Genomic DNA, 12500 nt, shown 5'->3' with positions numbered 1-12500 from the left:
GTTTCGCTATTGCTTCATCAGGTTCACTCTGTGGGCTTGAGACCTGTAACACTCTTGTGGTGAGATGCATTGCCAGTGTTGCCCCTGACTACAGCACTGCCACAGAGTTCTCTCCTCTCAAGCTGCTATTGGTTAAAACTGGAATTTGTCCTTTGATGTAATCATGATGTCATCCTCTGTGCCTCACCGTGGGAAGCTATACAGGGTTGTTTTTCTCGAAAGCATGGTTGTTAGCCAGTTTGCGACTTGCGTAGTTGCCAATGGGTAATTGCATTGCAACCAAAGCAGCTAACATAGTTAGCAATTACAGTTTGGAGAAATGTACCCCAGATTTGGAGGAGCATGTAGAGAAGAGGACGTATCAGGCATCATTTTGCTTTTGTAATACAATAATATAATGGTACTTATAACCCTTATAAGGAAGCCATGTTCTCAACGCCGGAGCTTTCTGCTAAGTTATTAAGCCCATTATTACCCTGAATAAAGTCATTGTTCCTACAGGAGCTTTTATTAAGCCCATTAATATTTCAAAGCCTTTTCATGTTTGGGCAGCAGAGTCGCAGCTGTGTTTTGGTGTCATCGCTGGAATTGGCTCCAAACATACGCTCACACACACTCAACGCACACATCCACACACGCGTATGCGCACACACGCACACACGCACGTACATGCACAAGCACACACAAACACACACTGACAGAGAAAGAGGAGTGCATTACTCTCTCAGTCGCTGACGGGTCATAAGGNACACACACACACACACACATACACATTCACACATACACACACACACACACACACACACACACACACACACACACACACACACACACACACACACACACACACACACATTCACATTCACATTCACATACACACACACACACACACACACACACTGGTCCCAGCATGCATACAACCCTGGGCGTCTCTGCTAAGTGGTGTCTTGTTTCTTTCATCAGTTGATAATGAGTGTTTATCCATGCTCAGCATGCAGAGTGCGCTATTAGGCAGAGTGCGGTTGCAGAGTGTGGATATTTACCCTCATTCATTGTGTTGTGTTGTGCTTTAGGATATCCTCCCACGCTGTGTGTGTGTGTGTGTGTGTGTGTGTGTGTGTGTGTGTGTGTGTGTGTGTGTGCGCGTGCGTGCGTGCGTGCGTGCGTGCGTGCGTGCGTGCGTGCGCAGTTACTTTATTGAACCCCATGGGAATATTCAGGTATCAAGTAGCTTACACATACAGTAATTCACATAGTGCACATAATGAGCATAGCAAGACAAACATACAATTCCAGCAGACATTACGACAGGTTGTAACGCCGCATTATGTAATAACGGTGCAATATGTAATAATGTAACAAATTATTACATAATGTGGTGACAATCGCCGCATTGTGTAATAATTTACGCATTTCGTAATACATTTCTTGAACGCATTTCGTAATAACTTTTTTCTCATCTTGTAATAAATTATTACAAAATGCGAAATTTATTACGGAATGCGGCCGCAACTTTTTTTTTTTGATGGAAATGTAATAACATGGTGCATTAGGCCTATGTAATAATCTATATTGATATGTTTTTTCTGCACTTGGATTCAGTAGGCGCAGCACACACACATAGTCTCAGTGACATGGTATAGTCACTGCCCTCTCTCTCTCTCATTCTTCTCAGTTCTCAAACTGCTCGAGAGTCGCGAATCATGCGGTTAAAACCGTTAAGAAATAATTTCACAACTTGTTGCGTGCAACGAGTCCAACGAATGTCTCGCACTTTCTGCTACATTACACCAATTTACAGCGACATTAAATAGGCCAGGTCTAAACACTTCACGAGGTGGTGAAAACTAAATTAAATATCTAAATTAAATATCTTGGATAGCCTATATAGACCTAGGCCTAACTAGATTTGTTGCAATACAGATTCATTTTCTAGAGCCAGAAGTGTTCCGCTGGACTGACGAAACCGAACACGATCAAGTTTGCAACTTCTTTCCCTCGTGCGCTGTCCGTCAGCACCACCTGTCATTAGACGTCCGATTAGCTTTCATTACGTGCTGAGGGAAAAACTCTCGCCATTAGGCCTATGTGCTGTTGTACTGTTGTGAGGGATATCACCAAATAATTTAGATAAAAGTCAGAACATTATTTTGGCAATGAAAGGCACACAGGTGGCTGGAAGCTCAAGCAGTCTTCAGTCTGTTCATTTAAGTTTTTGGGTGCTCTTGGATATCGGGGATCAGTTCATGTAGAGAGAAGAGTTCATCCAGGCACTCCAAAATAAGGTGCCCAAACGATAAGTTACATTAAAAAGCCTTTAATGGTACTGGGCTGGGGTTACATTAAAAAGCCGACATGTTTCGACCTCACCAGGTCTTCATCGTTGAAAAGAAAGGCCTCCCTTAAATAGTGACATCACCACATGTGACCCATTACGCACTACACACATTTGCGCACACCATAGAAAACAAAGATTAAAAATAGCCTGGGGTAATAAGTGATGCCACAGAAAAAATGACCAGAAGTACAAATAAAAATCACAAAAAACAAGTAAAATCAATATCCTCATTTAGACCAGGATAGCGCATGGCATCCAGTTGGTGTATCCAAAAAGTCTGCCTCTGATTAGGCCTAAGTCTTTTTAGCCTGTCCCCACCCCTCGGAAGAGGTTTGATATGCTCGACGCCCTGTATGCGCAGCAGAGAATCATTTTTACCATGGTATTCATATGTTTCGCCATGGGATAGTCAAAATTGCCCACTCTGATACCATATTTATGTTCTGCTAGCCTATCTCGCATGCGCCTTTTTTGGTGCGCCCGATATAAAAGAACCCTTCAGCGCAAGGACAAGTTAGGCGGTATATGACAAATGTAGAATTGCAATTAATGAAATCTCTCTGTCCGTATTCTCTCGTGGTTTTAGTAGCCTATCCACAAAAGATTTGGCTTGTGTAACATTTGGGCAGTGAGGGCAGTTCATACATCTATAGGTGCCAATGGGTTTACGCAGCCAGGTTTCTCTCTTTTTCACCTGTAGGTCTTTTTCATCTTTAGGTCTATATAGGCTATCCAAGATATTTAATTTAGACAGAATCCTTTCAAGCCATGCAGCATCAACGTGGTCATATAGCCTACTGTCTGCACTTGTTCCATTGCCTGCCTCATAGCAGAGAAGGAATGGCTTGCTGTTGTTGAGGATTTGTAACGTGGATTATCGAAACTGAAGACTTGATTTATTTTATTGATACCTTTTTGTTTGGTATAATTACGGACAATGCAAATAACTGATTTTTGTGACGTTCGGATATTTTTGGAAGGAATATAATCGAATTAGTCCCGCCGCTTGGGTTATTGTTTTTCGCGTGCATGTGGATGAGCATAGGCTATTGAATTTGATTGCAGCCTAATAGGCCTACTGAACAGTGGACTGAAATTGAAAATAGGACAAAGAGTGGCAATTTTCTCGGGTGCTATGACTTCTTGCTTTGCAAGAAGACAGTCTCCTCACTCCACGGGCAAAAAGCACCATGGTCAGACCCTGGCACGCATGTAGGCAGACATGAAAGACTCACTACTCCACGGGCAAATATCGGGAAAAATTAAGCACCACCAGCATGGACAGCTCCCCACGAGTCACTTATAATGGTTGGTCTTTTCCTGGGATTTGATTCATGTTGTTTGGGGGAAAATATTAAAATAGCCTTTGTAATGTTAAGAATATTTCCAAAGAGCCAAGATGGGGCTTAAGATCAATATGGGCCAGGTTTGTCTCCGTGCGTACACACACACACACACACACACACACACACACACACACACACACACACACACTCTCTCTCTCTCTCTCTCTCTCTCTCTCTCTCTCTCTCTCTCTCTCTCTGTATCTCTCTCTCTCTCTCTCTCTCTCTCTCGCCACAGACCCACGCAAGTGCAAGACAAGTTTTCACCTCCTCGTGAAGTGTTTAGACCTGGCCTATTTAATGTCGCTGTAAATTGGTGTAATGTAGCAGAGAAAGTGCGAGACATTCGTTGGACTCGTTGCACGCAAAAAGTTGTGAAATTATTTCTTAACGGTTTTAACCGCATCATTCGCGACTCTCGAGCAGTTTGAGAACTGAGAAGAATGAGAGAGAGAGAGGGCAGTGACTATACCATGTCACTGAGACTATGTATGTGTGCTGCGCCTAGGCCTACTGAATCCAAGTGCAGAAAAAACATATCCATATAGATTATTACATAATGCACCATGTTATTACATTTCCATCAAAAAAAAAAGTTGCGGCCGCATTCCGTAATAAATTTCGCATTTTGTAATAATTTATTACAAGATGAGAAAAAAGTTATTACGAAATGCGTTCAAGAAATGTATTACGAAATGCGTAAATTATTACACAATGCGGCGATTGTCACCACATTATGTAATAATTTGTTACATTATTACATATTGCACCGTTATTACATAATGCGGCGTTACACAGGTCAAGACAAAAGATACTACTAACTACACCAAGAGTGTGTGTGTGTGTTTGTTTGTTTTAGGATATTTACTTGTTTGTGTGTGTTTTAAGGTATGTTGCCATACTGGGTGTGTCCACGGGCAGCGTGTTTACCTCGGCTCAGCGTGTGTCTGCGTGCGTGCGTGCGTGCGTGTGTGTTTACTCATGCTCGGCATGCAGAGTGAGTGAGACTCCAACAGCACAGCTTATCTCCTACAACACACGCCAAGACTTCCAGAGATTTCCATTCCCCTCATGTCGTTGTGTGTGTGTTTGTATGTGTGTGAATGCATGTGTCTCTGTGTGTGTGCGTGTGCGCGCATGTGTGTGTGTGTGTGTGTGTGTGTGTGTGTGCGTGTGTGTGTTTTCAGGATCAGGATCTCTTCTTCTTCAATGATGTCAGCCCTGGCAGCTGTTTCTTCCTACCCAAAGGAGCTCACATCTACAACACACTCACAGACTTCATAAAGGTACACACACACGTACACACACACACACACACACACACACACACACACACACACACACACACACACACACACACACACACACACACACCGACTTCAAGATCCATATACGTACCCCCACTTGCACACTTGCATGTAGTCTGTCACTCCTATACATTTTTATTAACTTTTCACACATACACACACACGGTCGTTGTGTATCATCTCCCCTGACTGACATGTTGTGTCATATGTGTTTGTGTTTTTCTTCTTCCCTGCACTCCTCTTTCCTCATCCTCCTGTTTGCACTCCTCTAGACGCATCCTTCCTTCCTCCCTTCCTCTTATCTCATTTCCTCTCTCGCTTTCTCACTCTCTGCCGCTGCCTCTGCCTGTCACTCTCTTTTTTCCCCTCATCCTCTCTGTCCCTGCCCTTCACCCTCTCTCTCTCAATCCCTTTCTCTCTTAGTTGCTCACACGCACGCACGCACGCACGCACACACACACACACACACTGATTTAAATTCACATATGTATGCTTTGACAATGGTTTGTTTCTGTGGATTATATATGACTGATTCTCTCTCTTCTCTCTCTCTCTCTCTCTCTCTCCCCCTAGAGTGAGTATAGGAGACGTGGCTTCAGTGAGGTGGTGACGCCCACCCTATTCTCCACGTCGCTGTGGGAGCGTTCGGGCCACTGGGAGCACTATAGCGAGAATATGTTCACCGTGACCTCAGACCCCCACACCTTCGCCCTCAAGCCCATGAACTGCCCCGCCCACTGGTGAGCCCCGCAGCCAGTGCCCGCATCATTTCCTGTTTCTTACTTCCTGCTCTGTCCTGCTTGTGCTGCTGTAAACACTGTTGCTAGGACACCAAGACGAGCCATTTGTTTGTTTTAATGAAGTGTTTTGTCTCAACCAGCAACCCTCTCACTCACTCACACACACACACACACACACACACACACACACACACACACACACACACACACACACACACACACACACACACACACACACACACACATATGTGCGCGCATGCACACACAGAAATAAGTCACAAACATGTACGCAGGCATGCAAAGTTGTGAGTTGTGAAAGTAATATTGTGATAAAGCAAGTGATTTAATGAAATACTTTAGGCATTCTCTAACGATGCCCCATACTCTCTTGCTCAAGCGCACTCAGAGTATTACCCCATGCAGAGCAGAAGGCAGTTTAATCTGAACTTAACTGAATAGTTGTGGTATTGTGTTGAGAAGGCCGTCTCTGGGGGTCTCGTCTTAGTGGTGGTAATAGTTGTGGTGAAGGACATTAATTTGCGTTATATTGCATTTCACTCAGTCAGCACTCTAGTTCAGTCAGCAAACGCGTTTATCCAAAATGATTTAAAGTTATTTTAAGTACAGAGGTATTGGTTGCAGTCTCTGGAGCAATGTGGGGTCAAGTGCCTTGCTCAAGGGCTCTTCAGTCATGGATGAGAGGGGTGGGGAGACCACCCACGCCACATCCTTTCCCCTGGTGTGGGATTTGAACTTGCAAGCTTCCAATCCCATGACCATCTCCCTAACTGTCAGTCTCGTTTTTCAACCACTGTGCCATGGAACACTCGTGGGAGAGCAACAAGTGTGTTGTGGGAAGTTAGAATGACTATTAATCCCTGGAAAAAAGTTTCATTTTCAGTCAACGTTTTTTCAATTGTTATTTAGCCTTGAGATTTGTGTGACTTGGCTCAAAAAATAAAGTTGAAAACAACTGCGTTAGGTAATGGGTGTCCAGGTGCTGGTGGTGATGGTTGCGGTTTGTGATGGTGGTAGTGGATCTGCAGTGGGGCCGGATAGAGGTCTGTAGGTGGAGGATGGTTGGGGGTTTGTGGCTGGATGTGAGCAGTGTTTTCCTGTATTAGTCAGGGTTGGGGGACACCCAGAATCAGAGACTAACAGGCTTAATCATTATTTCAAAGCCCATGAAATATGATGTGAAAGCCCAAAACACAAATGGTTTATTTTATATTATTTTTGTGAACCAACTCTAGAAATGACATTCACACCAGAAAATCTTTTCAGGGGATCTAGTCAAGGTGACCTATGGTCTTAATGGGGCATGGGGTGGCTGTAGTAGGTGAGTGGAAGATGGTGGTGGGCCTGGAGAGTGGATGTGATCACACATGTTTCCCGCAGGACATGTGTTAGTCAAGGTCAGATGGTGGGTTGGCTGTCACTGTGTCATATCATATCGCATGAAATGTTTTCTGAACCGCGCTAATAATGTATGGTTTCATAAAGTTGCACTGTGTAGTATCATTAGCAGCAGTTGCTTTCTGAAATCCATGCCGTCCATGGTAATTGTTTGGTAAATACTCATGAAAAGATCAAATGTGGCACAAAAGGCAACACAGTTTCAGTTAGCAGCATAGTTGCAATACCTACTCTTGCCACCATCCTACACAGTGGACCTTGCTACTTACTACTGCAACTTTACAATACAATGCAATACAAAATCTTTGCCTTTTCTAGGGACCTTGTCAAGGTGGTAGGGTTTTTTTTTCAAGGTGGCCACCTTAATTATGAAGTGCTGGAGGTAAATCCTGCGATGTTAGTGTGTTACTGGCCCTGTGGTGGGGCTGGGATGAATGATGGGAGGGTGTTTTTCCTGGGTGTGTGGTGGGGAAGATGGGAGTGATTTACTGTCTCTGTGGTGGGGCTGGGTCTTGGTGTGAGTGTTTTTTTCTGGGTGTGTGGTGCGGTGTGGTGTGATGGGGCTGGGGGTGGATGTTGGTGTGTAGGTCTATTGTGGGGTGGAGGTGAATGTTAGCCATGTGTGTGAGTGTGAGTGTGTGTGTGTGTGTGGTGACTCGTGAGGCTGTGGGAGTTTGTGAGTGTTTTTTTCCCATCCAGATGATTAGTAAACCTCAAGCAGGGGTGTTTACTCTGGGAAGTGAGGGCTGGCATTGACGCATCCAAACACGGCAGACACACACAGGGGCCTTGTGTACGTGTTGTTTAAATGTTGTGTACATGTTGCTAGTGTTGTGTACATGTTGTGTTCATGTTGTGTATGTGTTGTCTTTGCGTTGTGTATGTGTGTTGAGTACGTTTTATGGAGGTGTTGTGTATGTTTCCTGGACGTGTTGTGTATGCGTTTTGTAAATGTTGTGTGCGTGTTGTCTACATGTTGCCGTTAGCTGTGTTTGTTGGCAGAACGCTGTCATCAACATCCAGCAGCAGTTCACTTCCCTTCCCTTCAGACCAGCCTCCTTAGCCACTCTTGAACTCCCCCCTCTCTCTGTCTCTCTGAACTCACTCTCTAGACCCCCCTGAATTCACCCTCTGGTCGACTGTGTCCTCACTGTATCCTTAACCACCCCAACATGCACCCAGTGATTCAGTCCTTCTGCTGCACTTTTACTCTGTGTGTTCGTGGGTGTGCATGTGTGGGTGTTCGTGTGTGTGTGTGCGTGTGTGTGCGTTTGTGCCAGAGGTGGAACTTTAGTTTATTCCCCACCAGTCAGTCACTGTGGCAGGTAGATTTCAAAATCTACCAGTCACTCAACGTTTTTACCAACTCCTATAATAATAACAATAGTTGAAATCAGTTCATTATTATTATTATTATTATGATTATGATTATGATGATGATGATGATTATTATTATTATTATTATTATTATTATTATTAAAACTATTATTATTGGAATTATTATTAGTATGATTATATATACATGTGTTTGCATTAGGTTGACCCTGTCCTTAACAACAGAAAGGAGGACGTCCTACGTGGTTGGAGGTGTGGGTGCCTTCCCCCAGATGCTTTTGATTTTTTAGATACAGTTTCCTGCATTCTAAGGAATTTTAGGTTGAAGAATGGCAAATTGGACATTCAGGCTATTCATAGCTCGAGTCAGACCCGGCTGCAGAACCAAGTCGTTGGACGGGCATTTGATGGAGTATGGGGGGGCACCTTGGTGGGGGGTATGGGGGTCCTCCCCCAGAAAAAATTGTATTTCTTAGATGCAATTTCCTGCATTTTCACCAAATTGTGGGCTCAGTTTCAGCTCTATATAGAACAGTACTTTTGTTTCTAATTACGGGACAATCCCATTATTTCAAGGGATCACTGTTCACTTATTATTTCACATTTAGGTCTACTGACAATGTCTAAATAGTGTAGCCTATTCATTTATTTCTTTATTAGGGCTATGGTGGTTAAGCATTTGTGGCATTTTATCTTGTACTTTATATTTACGGTATTCAGAAAAAAATACTCATTTGTTTCATATTAATGACCATATCAGCATGTTTAGGTGAATAGGCCCAGGGGGGCACAGCAGCTTGGCCCTGGCTAGAGTGGAGGTGAAAGTTTTCACCAGTCAAAGTGACTGGTGGGTTGAAAATATTACCAGTCACCACTGAAATTTACCCGTCTTTGGCAGGTGGACGGGTGCTTATTTCCATCCCTGGTTTGTGCGTGTGTTTTTGTGTGTGTGTGAAAAGGAGTGTGTATGAGGTGTCGGCATCTGTCTCGAATCTGGAGCACACACACTGATTAATGTGCGCATTTATCTTCCTTCCCTTTGCAGATTCCAAATTCCTCTGTTGTGATCAGATGAGGATGTTATGTCGTAGAACCGTATCAAGGCTTTTATCGTCCTGTTCATGTGCTCCTGACTTGTTTTATTATTCCATTACAGTACAGTACACTTAAGGGCAGATTATAGTTCAGCAACGGCGCCTGTTGCTTACGGTCGCTAACCACTGTTGATGTTATAGATCTGCGCACGAGGTCTCATGTCGTTAGCTACATTTGGCTACATAGCTACAAGGCTACAGTACAGTAGTCAGACTGCAGGCATTGTGCAGCGAGTGCTTAACTGATGTTTGTTTGCTACTTACTAATTCAGTCATTGTAGCTTCATTTATTTATTTATTTTATTTATTTATTTATTACCGTCTGTCGCGTAGTCAGGATTTTTTTGAGGCGCGCGACGACGGTTGCAGAGCCTCTGCGCGGGGGGTGTGGTCGCGCACAGACGGTTGCACAGGCTCTGCAACCGTCAGCGCCAATAAGTATAAATTGGCCTTTAGCTGACGCCTTTTGATGTGATTGGGGGATATGTTGGTGTCAGTCAAGACTTCCTTTGGATGTGATTGGTTCTTGACCTCTCTCCCCTTTAGCCTGATGTATGAGCAGCGAGTGCGGTCGTGGCGGGAGCTTCCTCTGCGCTGGGCCGACTTTGGTGCACTACACCGTAATGAACACTCGGGGGCGCTGACCGGCCTCACGCGCGTCAGACGCTTCTGCCAGGACGACGCACACATCTTCTGCACACCTGAACAGGTAAGCCAGACAAAACACACACACACACACGCACACACACACACACACACACACACACACACACATACACACGCACGCACACACACACACACACACACACACACACACACACACACACACACATACATACTTATACACATACACGCGCACACACACACACACACCTGAACAGGTAACCAAGACAACACACGCATACACACACACACACACACAGGGTGCTCCTGAATGACACACTGGCACTCACACAGGTAGACATACGCATCCATACATTTGAGGCACACACACACACACACAGCACTGTACATTGTCAAATTCTTTCAATTCAGGCAAAATGTATTGCCTTCATGATTGCATGTACTTTCTGGGTTGGTGTTACTAAATTGTTTTACATGCATCCGTTGTGTTCCGCTCTAATGCCTTACAGATGTTTTGTCTAAGTTGGACTGCTTAAGTTAAGATATATATCTTGTGTGCTATTGTTCGATTGTATTTCACTATAAAATATGATGAAACAAACATGTAGTTCAACATCACAAGTTTCAACACAGAGACTTTTGTTTTCCCTGAGTGCAATGTGCACTGTAGGTGAACATTGGGATCACTGACGCGTGTGATGTCAGTCCAAAGACCCGTCTACTATAGGAGGGCTTGGCTCCAGTCACTGCATAGGAATGCAATGCAATATTAAATATACCGAGTATGTGGGCTATCACTTCTGTGATATGTGAACTACTCTCAAAGGAATGTGCAAAATTACATCTACTGCATGGGGTATCGCCTGGGTTATCTGAGAACTGCAGTAAAGCTAGGTGAAGGTGTGCGACTGTGCGTGTGTGTGTGTGTGTGTGTGTGTGCACGCGCGCACGTGTGTAAGGGTTTGTGTGTGTGTGTGTGTAAGTAAGTGTGGCAGTGTACGCACTTTAGCGTCTATGTGTGTGTTGTTGTGTGATTGTGTATGTGCGTACTTGTTTGTTTGTGGAGGGTTTTTTTTGGGGGGGGGGGGCTTGGTGGACGCAGTGGGACTAAAACATCTGAACTTGAAAGTCACTCATCACACAATCTGACAAAATATAGACCTCATTATTTCATCTCTGTGCACTTACGCCGCACCCTTTGATGGCGCACTTTTGAACTTCAGGCTGTTTTTAATGGAAGAGCACCAATGCTTAAAATGGAAGCTAAATCTGATTTTAGAAAGATGAAATGTCTTTGAAACATAATTAGGTTAGTAAACATCTCAAACATAATTAGTTTAGCAAATCTCTGAAATATATTCAAGGTCATGTTGAGATTGACCTTAGACTACTTCCAATGACACACAGACACAGTGCTTCTGACAGGACAGTGAAATAATTGTCCATGAGTTTATGAGAGACCATCTCTTGGAAATTGAGAGTGCGAGCCAGAGAGGTGCGTGTGCGTGTGCGTGCGTGCGCGCTGTTGACCCCCTGCCTACTTGGAAGCTAATACCTTTTGGGAAAATAATCTAAATTCATCAGTCAAGTGCATAATTCAGTTAGTTTTAAAATGGATTATTTCATTTTGATTTTGTTAAATGGACACTCTTCAAGGGAGAGCAGAGGAAGCTTTACTGAGAGATGGGGGGATGGGTGGTGAGGAAAGAGAGAGGGTGACACATGGCGGGAATGGTGGAGGAAAGAGACTGAGAGAAGGAATAGACAGGAAGTGAGAGAAATAGAGAGAAAGACCGAAAGAGAGGGATAGAGATACGAAAGCAAGTCCAAGGGGGGATGGATGGAGAGATGGAAAGAGACGAAAGAAAGAGAGGGGGAGAGACGGAGAGAGGAAAGAGAAATGTTTACTGGTGAAGAGATGAAGAGGTATAAGAGCAGTAATGTGATGCTATGTGCTCACGCTTCCAAATGCGATCTAATTTAAATCTGATGTGTGTGTGTGTGCGTGCGAGCGTGTGTGTGTGTGTGTGTGTGTGCCCTTGATGTTGGAGCAAGGGTGCTGAAGTGTCTTTCTATTGATCTACTTAGACTACTCAAACCAGGGGCCAAAATAAGCACCATTTAGCCGAAGTGCCTATGTGTGTCTGTGAGTGCTTGCATGCGTGTGTGCATGTGGGTGTGTGTGTGTGTGTGTGCGCCCTTGGTGTTGGTGCAGAGTTGCTTGAAGAGTGTCTCTGTATTGGAGTCTCTGTCCCTGTATCTACTTGGACTACTCAAACCAGGGGCCAATATAAGCATAAGCA

General features: G+C 44.2%; 2 protein-coding genes across 2 annotated transcripts in view; both read left to right on the top strand.

Moving 5' to 3' along the window:
* Window positions 1–12500, top strand: part of prpf3 (PRP3 pre-mRNA processing factor 3 homolog (yeast)) — a 99956-nt gene that overhangs the window by 65649 nt on the left and 21807 nt on the right. The window lies entirely within an intron of this gene.
* Window positions 1–12500, top strand: part of tars2 (threonyl-tRNA synthetase 2, mitochondrial) — a 44275-nt gene that overhangs the window by 19818 nt on the left and 11957 nt on the right. Inside the window, exons 9-11 of the mRNA XM_063199248.1 lie at window positions 4869–4967; window positions 5562–5728; window positions 10120–10282. Of these exons, the coding sequence (XP_063055318.1) occupies window positions 4869–4967; window positions 5562–5728; window positions 10120–10282 (429 nt within the window). The remainder of the gene's footprint in view (window positions 1–4868; window positions 4968–5561; window positions 5729–10119; window positions 10283–12500) is intronic.

Source organism: Engraulis encrasicolus, chromosome 5 (genome assembly GCF_034702125.1).
Source record: "Engraulis encrasicolus isolate BLACKSEA-1 chromosome 5, IST_EnEncr_1.0, whole genome shotgun sequence".
NCBI classification, from domain to species: Eukaryota; Metazoa; Chordata; class Actinopteri; order Clupeiformes; family Engraulidae; genus Engraulis; species Engraulis encrasicolus.
This window is presented reverse-complemented; position numbering and strand designations above follow the sequence as displayed.